The sequence below is a fragment of the Cicer arietinum genome, chromosome 1 (genome assembly GCF_000331145.2).
Source record: "Cicer arietinum cultivar CDC Frontier isolate Library 1 chromosome 1, Cicar.CDCFrontier_v2.0, whole genome shotgun sequence".
Taxonomy (NCBI): domain Eukaryota; kingdom Viridiplantae; phylum Streptophyta; class Magnoliopsida; order Fabales; family Fabaceae; genus Cicer; species Cicer arietinum.
The window spans coordinates 20,905,412-20,916,063 of record NC_021160.2 but is presented as its reverse complement, the minus strand read 5'-3'; the positions used below and the strand labels follow the sequence as shown (position 1 = coordinate 20,916,063).

General features: G+C 29.1%; 2 protein-coding genes across 2 annotated transcripts; both read left to right on the top strand.

Annotated features, from left to right (window-relative positions):
• Window positions 1-1,131: 1,131 nt before the first annotated feature.
• LOC101494879 (uncharacterized) lies at window positions 1,132-3,832 on the top strand. Its single transcript, XM_027330382.2, has 4 exons — window positions 1,132-1,640; window positions 1,908-2,035; window positions 2,145-2,227; window positions 2,321-3,832. Exons 1-3 carry the CDS (start codon window positions 1,389-1,391, stop codon window positions 2,215-2,217), a joined length of 453 nt encoding a protein of 150 aa, XP_027186183.1. The 5' UTR covers window positions 1,132-1,388; the 3' UTR covers window positions 2,218-2,227; window positions 2,321-3,832.
• A 3,201-nt stretch (window positions 3,833-7,033) lies between these two features.
• Window positions 7,034-9,052, top strand: LOC101495203 (protein neprosin-like). The gene is made up of 7 exons (XM_027330383.2): window positions 7,034-7,190; window positions 7,281-7,367; window positions 7,456-7,650; window positions 7,762-7,926; window positions 8,049-8,102; window positions 8,348-8,491; window positions 8,614-9,052. Exons 1-7 carry the CDS (start codon window positions 7,044-7,046, stop codon window positions 8,986-8,988), a joined length of 1,167 nt encoding a protein of 388 aa, XP_027186184.1. The 5' UTR covers window positions 7,034-7,043; the 3' UTR covers window positions 8,989-9,052.
• The last annotated feature ends 1,600 nt before the right edge of the window (window positions 9,053-10,652 follow it).

Below are 10,652 nucleotides of genomic sequence, written 5' to 3'. Positions count from 1 at the left end.
TCACATAAGACATCAAATTTATATTTTCATGGATGTTTATAGTTAGAGCTCAATAAATTAACTCATCAAATATTGACGTGAACAAATATCTCAAAATCACCAATTTCATTTTAATAATCCATAAGATTCGATTTGGCTACTTGTTATTGATAAAAATTAAAACTCATATTACCAAGATTACAATAACAATAGAAATTTTATTCCTTTCACTATAATGTCTTCCGCATTATAAAAATGAACTATACATTAATACATTTCAATAAATCAATTTTCTCATATTATCAAAATTAAAAATATAAAATTCTCATCAATTTCCTCATGACACATATATTGTTCATAAACGTCAAAATTTAAATTTAAAATATTGAAAAAGTCAAGACTTAATATCAAATACATATTAACAAACATATTACTAATGATATCATCACAAAAATTATAACTTTATAATTAAGTACTTTAAAATATGTAAGACGTTAAACATTTTCACTACAAACATATTTATCAAGGGATAATATTAAAATAGAACTCTATAATTAAGTTCATCAAGATAGATGTATTACTCAAAAGAAAAAATCAAAATATTATAGTTAATTTTCTTACGACAAAAATAAAATCAACATTTTTCTTTTAAGACATCCAGACATCATATCAATATCCTACGAACCGCTAATTTAATATCTAGCCTAACTCTGCATGGGGAAAAGCCCTTACCTTAGGCGCTTTCTTTCTTAACACCTCTAAATTCGCACGAGAAATAGCTCATGAGGCAATGATGAATTCAACACCGATAAATATTGGGATTTACGACTTAGAAAATTATTTTTGGTGTGTAGACAAATAGGTGTGACAACAAGAGGCCTAATGGAAATGTATGAACATAATAACTATTTATATTGCAATATTACCATTGAGTTCTTGTCTAAAATTGAAGTGCACTTAATTTCAAAATTATGCTACCAATAATTATTATTTCTTTAATTTTATTAGGTTGTTATAAAGTCAATTGAAATCATGTGTATTTATGTCTACAAAAAACAAAAATCTACTGTGACACTTAAATTTTAGTGATTTATATTTATCAATTTAAAAAAAAAAAACTCAAATATTCACTTATTTACCAAAATAACAATTCACTCAAAAATCATATTCTCAATCTCTCCCATCTCATAAACTTTTCCTTTGAGACTTCACTCCCAAACAGCATAACAAATAACTTCTTAGCTTCTTCCATAGACATTGCATTATTCAACTCCTCCATTCTGAAAGGCATCACCTCATCTCTCTTTCCAATTTCACCACCCTTCTTCCCCACTTTGGCTACCACTAGCGACAAAGGCGAAGGAGAAACCCTAACGACAATCGCCATTCGTTTCTCAACAACCGCCGTCATGAACTCCCTTCTCCACGTCTTAAATTTCAGTGACTCCTCCGGCGACCCCGAAACGACGCCAATGACTTCATCTCTCGGCTTATTGCGCTTCGACTCCGGTGTTATGCTCATCCGAATCACCATTTGCAAATCCTCGTCTTCTCCTCGATCCGCCATTCCCCGAAGAATCAAAACCTTCAATCCCAGAAAATCGCAAAACCCTAAGGGAGTGATTTTTTGGATTCCATTTCGAGAAGATCGAAAATTTGATGTGAGTAGTGTTTAGTTCTTGGATTATGTTATTTTACTTTTTGTTATTTTTTGTCAGTTGAATTCTGCTTAATTTTTCCTTGGTTTGATTGAAGGATTTTGTTGAAATAGTATCATGAAATTTTTCTTAACATGTATTTTTTGTATAAATGCTTTGTAATTCATATAAAGGTTGCTGCTAGGATCAATAGCCAGTATTTTGGTTTAATTTATTGAACTTCTGCTACAACTTGTAGCTTCATGTTATTGTGACATCAAACTCATGCAGTTTTGTTTTTCAACTTTGATTGATGGCAAAGTTAGAGCTTGGATGTATGAAAACCAAACATTCCATGTGGAATACGACACTCCCGGAAAGTGTTCTACCAAAATGCTCTGTAGTTCTGATGGAACTAGGTAAGAAAATGAGGAGTTTTAGTAGAGATGGCAATGTATCTAGTCAAGATTATATATACTTTTATTTTTCATTTTACGCTGAGTTGTAACTGCTATTTTCCTATTTTAGATTGTTTTCTTATGGAAAAAGTAAGGATGGTGCAATTCAACTCTACAAAGAGTCGATTTATGGCTGCTGGTGAAGACAACTAGGTTAAAGAATTTTTCTAAAGGCCTTTTGGTCTATTTGTATGTAAAAAGTTGAACGGTGTTTGTCTAATAGAGCTACATTTCCAATGTGAATAGGAGCATCATGATTTTGATGTGGTCAAAAGTGCGTCTTCTGAGTTCAAGAGTGCTACTGTAAGGATCAATATATACAAGCACCACAGACAGACCATTCAGGTAAGTTCATTGGTAATACTTTTTCATTGATGAATATGACTCAAAAAGTGTCGTATAATATTAAGGAAACTTACTGCAATGAGGCTACGATCAATCGTAAATTAATTATGGCCTTGATTTACATCCTAATTTCTTTCAGTATATACTGCCACATGATAATGAAAAGCTTTCACAAGTTGATTTATTGGTTATTGATAAAGCAGTTGCTATTCCACTACATATGGTGAAGTATGTGCTTGGCCAATATCTGGTCTTCCTGTCTTTTACTGTTAATGGGTATGGATAGTGTTTGCCTTTGGCCAAACCTTCTATATATCAATTTTTAGTGATAAATTATCAATTCTTTTGATTATCCCTTTCGTTCCTCTTAATTCAAGTTTAATGTATCAATTTGTTCATTTTGCTCTTGCAAAGTTATGATGGAACTGGACGCTCGTTATCACTAAAACTTGTGCATCAACTGCAACAGCAAAGCCATATATCTGCTAAGAGCACAGAAGGCACTGGTACAATGCTTTTGACTTCTAAAATTCAATTTAAATAATTACAGTACCATGTCATGCACTTTTTGGAATTGAAATACAGTCTGAGGGAATTATTAATTTCTCTGCTTTTTAATGATCCATGGTTTGATTGTAATAAAATACACCATCTAGATTTTAATGATTGATAACTGATGCATTGAGACTGGTAAGGGATAAAGGAGTATTTTACGGAGGATCTAGTTATGGCTTGCTTCAAAATACTACCTACTATCTAACTTCAATGCTTTTCAACTGCTCTAGTTATGGTTTTCATTATAATTGATATTTTACTTGTTCTTTTCTTGCATGACAAAGCTTCTGATATTTTCAATATAAATTCCTAGATAATTTATAGAAGTTGAGTGCTAACTAACCTGTTGCAGTAAGTTTATGTTTTTTGTTGTTTGTATTTTTCTTCAAAACATTTTACTTTATTTTATGGTTGGTTCACTTAATCATTTGCGAAATTTGTGTGGAAGCGGAGGTGGTTGATGAAATGTTCAAGAACCAAAAATCTTACCATTCGTTTTGTTCTGAATGTGTAACAAAACACATGGCAACAAAAATCCAAGAAAAAATTATGATTGTTCCTTGTCCTGGTTTGAATTGCAAGGGTTTGGTGGAGCTTGATGTAGTTGCAGAAGTTTGCTTCCAAAAGAAGTAATTGATAGGTGGGATGATGCATCTTATTCCTTATGATCTGTTGTGTGTCTTGAGTGCATTTGGTATCATAAGTTCTCTCATTACTCATTAGTTAGGAGTATAAAAATTTAGCTGATTGAACTGTTGTATTAATTCAACTGAATTTGTACTCTAATGTCTCTTAACATTCTTCATGCCATTTCGCCGTCTTTTCAGGACAAGCTCTATAAAGCCATGGAGTCCATTGGTATTGATCATAAAACCAATCTAAGTATGCGCATTAAGTATTTCCACTGTGATTGAGATCAAAAATTGATACCCACATTTTAGAATCCTCCCACCTTTTTTTGAACAAGAAACCCAACAATATTGGGAAACAAAAAATTAGATATAATTTGATAGAGGAAAAATCTTACCACCTACACGAGAAAGTATCATGATATGAAAAAGTTCAACCTTGATATAATTCGGTGTAGTCATAGTAATGCTTGGAACTACTAAGGAGCTATTATTTTGAGTGAAGATAGTTTTTATGTACTCTATATTCATTCATCTTTGTTAAATATAATTTAAGTTCTTGTTGGAGTGGCTATGAATATTTTTTCTTATGCATATAATAATTATATTTTTGTTTTCTCTGAATACCTTAATCTTGTATCTATTTCTTTTAACTTACATTTGGTATAATGATTTCAGAATACAAAAAGTTGAAGTCAACGAAGGACATTGAAGATGATATGTTACAATTTCATTTATGTTCAAATACCTCTTTGAGGTATGATACCACTAACTTGCTTTTAGTGGTTATTACTTTTTACAGTAGAAATCATGATAATTTGATTCAAGTCAATTTTTAGAGTATTAATGCAATTTTTGTCGTAGTATACTTTCTGCATTTGTGATATTTGTAATTTGTATATTTTGCAGAATATTATAACTTTAAATTAGTTTGTTTGTAAGTTAAATTGATAATGAGTTCTATTATAGTATTATTTAGTTATTAAAGAAGGGAGTTTAGATATAAAATAAGGAAGTGTACTCCCAATTATATAAGAATTTCCTCTGTATTCCTCAACAACAACAAAAAAAGTCCTCTATTTGTAATTTAATGCTTTTCCAATATTTGATTCGATACATAAGTTTCTTCTTGTAAAGACAATTTAATTTTAAGTTTCTTATTAAGAAATGATGATAAACACTCGTGAGAATTGTTTAAAATTTTCAAAAACCAAGGTCAGTTACATCTAGATTGATGGAAAAACATTTGATGTATCAAAAGGCTATGATAAGTTATAGAGTTTCAAGGAAAAGATGCTATAAAGACAATAGTGATATGGAAATTTCATTCATATATTTTTGTACCATTGTTTACTCAGTAGTGATATGGAATATGGAATATATTCATAACCAAAACTTGTTGGAGTATTTATAAAATATTTTGTTTAGGAAGATGATTATTGTTCTCTATGAAATTAGTTTGCAGTTCATCACAATAAATGTTAAAAAACTCATTCTAGCTTCTTTTGAAAATTTATTGAATCTTTTAGAGCAAAATAATTATTTATTGTAAGTTTTAATAGAATTAGTAAAATTATATTATATTTTATTGTATGTTTCAATGATATTAGTTAATAAAAATAAATTAGAAATTTAAATTTAATTTACTGGTATTAATAATTTAGAATTACAATTAGTAGGGAGATAAAATAAATTTAATTTAATAAATAATAATAATAAGTTTTAGTGACGGACAAGTGACAGACAAGTGACAGACAATACCGTAGAAATAGATTAATTCTTTATATATATTTTTAGGTTTTAGCGACAGACAATACTGTAGAAATAGACTAATTCTTTAATTATATTTATCTTGTGTTTAGTGACAATCAATATTGTAGGTAGAAATTGAAAACATATTGTGACAATCCTCAGAACTGACAGTCCTCAAAGTGTTGCAAGACGCCCCCTTAAAATGTGACACTACAGTTTTTTAACATTTAGTGACAACTTTTGTGTGTCACGATAAGTCAATTTTTTTGTAGTGTGTGTATGAGTTAATTAGAATTAACTAATAGAATTCACTATATATTGTCGGATGTCACACCATCCATTTTAATTAAATAAATAAATTAGAGGTGTCACACCATCCTTTTAATTTTTTATCTAATATAATTATTTTTGTAGACAATTAAAATAAAATTATAATTTTAGTTTAAAAGAGATGAATGCACAAGATACAAAAAGGAGGATAGTCCTCTCATAATTGCACACAAAAAAAACTCACAATTAAATTTATAATCTTCCTTTAAAAAATAAATTAAAGATGTTAAAATGAGTTAATGCATATTATGCCAATAAAACACCATGAGTTGTCATAAAGGAGAGTAAAAGAATGAGTCAAGTCACTAATTTTTTTTAGGATGGACCAAAAATATTTTCAAAACACTTATACATAAAGTTGAGTTTCACTAACTCTATAATATCTCCTAAAATGAATACTTATTTGGTTGTAAATAAAACTAACAACAATATAACTTTTATAAATTCTAATTTAATTAAATAATTCAACTAATATTTTATCAACTAAAATAAATCAAGCAACAAGAATACCATTCACACATAACAAAATAAAACAAACATATCTAACACATCAATTTCATGATTATCGAAACTAATCAAATAAAAAAATGAACAATAGTTCATTTAGAAAATAATCACATCATAAATCGTCCCCATGTAATTATCACACCAAAAAAATTACATAAAAATAAAGGTTATAATTATTCAGGTAGAATAGATTGTGATAAAATTTAGTTTAATTTATTTATACATAGAATAATTATTAATTTAATAATAAATCATAACAATTACTAACAAGATACATATATAATATATATGAAAATTTTGGGGTGTTACAATAATAAATATGTTTGATTTTTATAGGACTTTTTATCCAATAAACGTGTCTTTGATGAATTTTTTTTTAAAGAATTTTTGGAAATGTTTTTTTTAAACAAATAACTGTAACAATCGGAGTGTCACTAGTAGAAAATTGAGTTTTTAATACAACATAATATGTACATGTAAACAAATGAAGACGATAAAGAGATGTGTGATTGAGACTTTTGTAACTTCTCATTTTCTCTATTCTTTTTTATTTTGTATACGGATGTGGATTGCCTTAACGAAAAATAGATAAAATGAATTATGAGAGACAAAATATGCACGTTAAGCAACATGCTTGCCGTATCTATTTTGGTCCTTTTTAAAATTTGTTTTCACAGTCAAAGTCATGTACATGTATTAAATTCAGTCAAATGTATTAAATTAGGTCAAATGATCTCAAATATTTTACCTCAATTAGATTATTATTTTATTTCATTTGTTCTGGAGCATTGATATATAAATTGGCGATATACTAAACTAAGACTTATCATCAATACAAAAAAGTTGCGAAAATGATTATTACGTTGTTCTTTGTTCTTGGTTTAGTGACTAGTAATATTGGTCACACGGTTGATGGTATGCATAGTATGTTGAAAGAAGATTTTGAGTTGGAGAGAAAACTATCGCTCATTAACAAGTCTCCTATAAAGAGTATTCATGTATTAATTAAATATTTCAATTATTGATAGTTTAATTTGATCTCCTTTTTTAATAATTTTGTTTTTGTTTTATTTTGGTGTTTTCTATAGACAAAGTCAGGGTACATAATTGATTGTGTTAATATTAACAAACAACCGGCTTTTGATCATCCTTTGCTAAAGAACCATAAATTACAGGTAAAATAGTTTACAGAGATATAGTTTTCATTTTTTTTTTCTTTTACTTTGTCTCTTTCAATGATCATTTTTATTTCTTTTGTTGTAGCATATACCAAGTAGTCAAAGAAACGTGAGTGAAACAAATGTCCATATTTCACCAACCAAATCCAATTTCGAGATTGAGAAAGTTAGATGTCCAAAAGAAACTGTCCCTATTCGGAGGGTAACCAAAGATGATCTCATCGGAGGCATATCTTTATTCAATGATCATATTCTAGATCAAACTAGTTATCATAGACATGTATGTTTTCTCCAATACAATCTAATTATAAATTTATTCGTTTATTTCTATAAATATTGTGTGTATAATGATTGAATATTCAACTAATATGTCAACCTTTTGATTTTGTAGTCTACACATGTATCTTCTATAAATTTGCATGCTCCTTACTTTGGAGTTACTGGAACAGCTAGTGTTTATAATCCAAAAGTTTTTAAGGGCCAATCAAGTTCAGGTCATATATATGTTCAAAATGGTCAGGGAGATAGTACTAATAAAATCGTTGTTGGATGGCATGTGAGTTTTTATTTTATTATGAAAATCTTCTTTTATCTTACAATTATGTATATATATATATAATTTAAATAAATTTGATAGTTTAGAAAATACTTCCTAACGAACTTCATACATGATGTTAGGTATCTCCTCAACTATATAATAATGATGCAACTCATATCTACTCATATTGGACAGTAAGTAAAAGTTTATTATTTTTAATCTCTGCGAACATGTATTACAATAAAGGAAATACTTCAAATGTTCATAAAAGTTGTACTAACTAACATAATAAATTATTTCAATATTTCTAATTTTTGTGTGTTTTAATTTACGTTTGACGTAACTAAATTGAAAAACATAGTTTTATTTCTTTAAAACATGAGGTTAGAAACACAATTTCAATTTCTTTAAAATATAATGTGATCTTAAAATATTACAGCATGATAATTTCAAGACTGGATGCTACAATATATTGTGCAGTGGTTTCGTTCAAATCGATCATTCATATTACCTTGGTGCACGCGTAGTACAAACATCATCTTATGGTGGAGTGATGGTTGAAATGCCAATAACTCTTTTTCAGGTCACCTCTTTTAAAATTAACATTGATTCAACTTCTTTTAAGTAGATATAATGACAAATGTAATTCATGACATATTAAGAATGGAAATAGTATATTTACAAATGTTATACATATGTATTCAGGACCAAAATACCAAAAATTGGTGGTTAACCGTGGCAAATAAAAATATTGGGTATTTTCCGGCATCCTTATTCTCCAACCTGGCCACAGCTAATGAAGTAGGATTTGGTGGGCAAACTGTAACTCCTGTCGGTGCTCCTAGTCCTTCAATGGGATCAGGACACTTTCCAGATGATAATTTTTCCCATGTCGCTTATTTTAGGAATGTTGCATTTCAGGATGTATCTAGAAAATTTTATGGACCTACTATTGATTTGGTAGATAAATTCAGTGATGCCCCTAAGAAATGCTATCAACTTATTTACCATGAACCATACCCTAAGCCAATTGGTTGGGCTCTTCAATATGGAGGACCTGGTGGTGACTGCGACAGTTAATTGTTATGAACCAATTTTTGTTGTATGTAGTATCATAATAAATAAAATAATATTATAATAATTGCCAAAAATTACTTTTTTTAATGATTTATGCACACATGTAGTTTTTATTTTTGTGATCTTGATTATTTGGTTTTTTTAAACATATTTAATTTCCGTTTTTATGGTTAATTAATATAATATTTTATATGTCTCGATTATTAAAAAAAGAGAAATTATGTTACTTCACAAAATTCTTAGGAAAATAATAAAGAATAAAAAAATATTTCGACTTTGAGATTGGTTAATTAAGATATGTTAGAATGTCCTGTTCTAAAGTATATTCGTGGTGTGTTGAATAGATTGGTTTGTAATATTTTTAGAACATTATCCAGTTTATATATATAATCTGAGTGCAAAAATGATTAAACGCGTGTGACAAAGAAATTTAGAAAGAATGAATAAACAAAAAAATTTTTTTTAGTATAAGTGACAAAAGTGAATCAAGTTCAATGAATCAAATAAATTCATGTACAATGAAAAAAAATGATACCTAAACTTGGTATTTGGATAGTTGATTTGTGTTGGTGTGGGTGGTAGTGTCATTGCTTTGATATTTAAAGTATATAGTAGTTGTTTCAACTATCTATATACTATTTCCAAGAATAGAAGGGACACAAATTCTGACCTTTTAAAATTCACATTAAGTATGTTACTTGATATTGTTGCAAACGTAAGTATAAAATATAGCCTTTCACGTACATACAGTTTTTTCAACAACACTGAGACAAATTTTGACTGACATGATTGTTGTATATTGGGTTCTCTTCCTATATGGAGAAAGGTTCAAATATTGTAACTCATTATGTGTCCGACTTATTCAAGTGGAGATGGGTCCCTCGATTTTATCAAATCAATCTCATAAAATATCTATTACACATTTGTTAACCGTTAGATTGGCAAAACGGCGTCTGGAGAAGGAGAAGCAATGCTTGCAGAGTAGCAGGTTTTTGGGGGTGTTTTTGTTCTTCTTGCTTTTCATTTTTAACCTTTTGTGCTTTGTTATTTTGGTTGGTTGTAGGCATAATTTGTGCATCATTTTGAGAGTCTCTTGTACTACTATTTGATTATAGTAGAGTTATTTCTTTGGACTGGATCACTTCAATGAATTTTAGGGGCTCTTTAATCAGATGTCAATAATGGGTATTAAGTTTGACGATTGAGCTCTTGAGACCATTTCTATTGTTTTCTTTATGAGAGTCGTGGTAGACATTTCGGCTTTCTATAACTAGTTCATCTCCTAAAGGTGTTCTTTTGAAATGGATAAGGATTGTGTTTTGATAAAGGAGATAAGAAGGAAGACACATGGTTCTTCATCTCAATCTGAAGTTCTTGTCACTAAAAATAAGGGGAGAAGTCAGAAAAAAGAACCGGAAGGCGGTAGAGAAAATAATAGAAGCAAGTCCAAGTCTAAATACAAAAATTTAGAGTGTCATTATTGTCATAGAATATGGCACATACATTAATATTGTTTCTTGTGAAAAAATGAGAATAAAGGCAAGAAGGGTAAGCAGAAACAAAGAGGTTGTGATGATGACTATGTTACTACTGCTACTAGTGATTATCTTATTATTCTCCTTAAAAATGAGTCGATTAATCTTGTATCTGATGAGAGCATGTGGATA

Coding starts and splice junctions, on each gene's coding strand:
- LOC101494879 (XM_027330382.2), top strand. CDS start 1,389: ATGAACTCCCTTCTCCACGTCTTAAATTTCAGTGACTCCTCCGGCGAC. Junction 1,641..1,907: donor GAGAAGATCGAAAATTTGAT/GTGAGTAGTGTT, acceptor AAACTCATGCAG/TTTTGTTTTTCAACTTTGAT. Junction 2,036..2,144: donor TGTAGTTCTGATGGAACTAG/GTAAGAAAATGA, acceptor TTCCTATTTTAG/ATTGTTTTCTTATGGAAAAA.
- LOC101495203 (XM_027330383.2), top strand. CDS start 7,044: ATGATTATTACGTTGTTCTTTGTTCTTGGTTTAGTGACTAGTAATATT. Junction 7,927..8,048: donor AAATCGTTGTTGGATGGCAT/GTGAGTTTTTAT, acceptor ACATGATGTTAG/GTATCTCCTCAACTATATAA. Junction 8,103..8,347: donor ATATCTACTCATATTGGACA/GTAAGTAAAAGT, acceptor AAAATATTACAG/CATGATAATTTCAAGACTGG.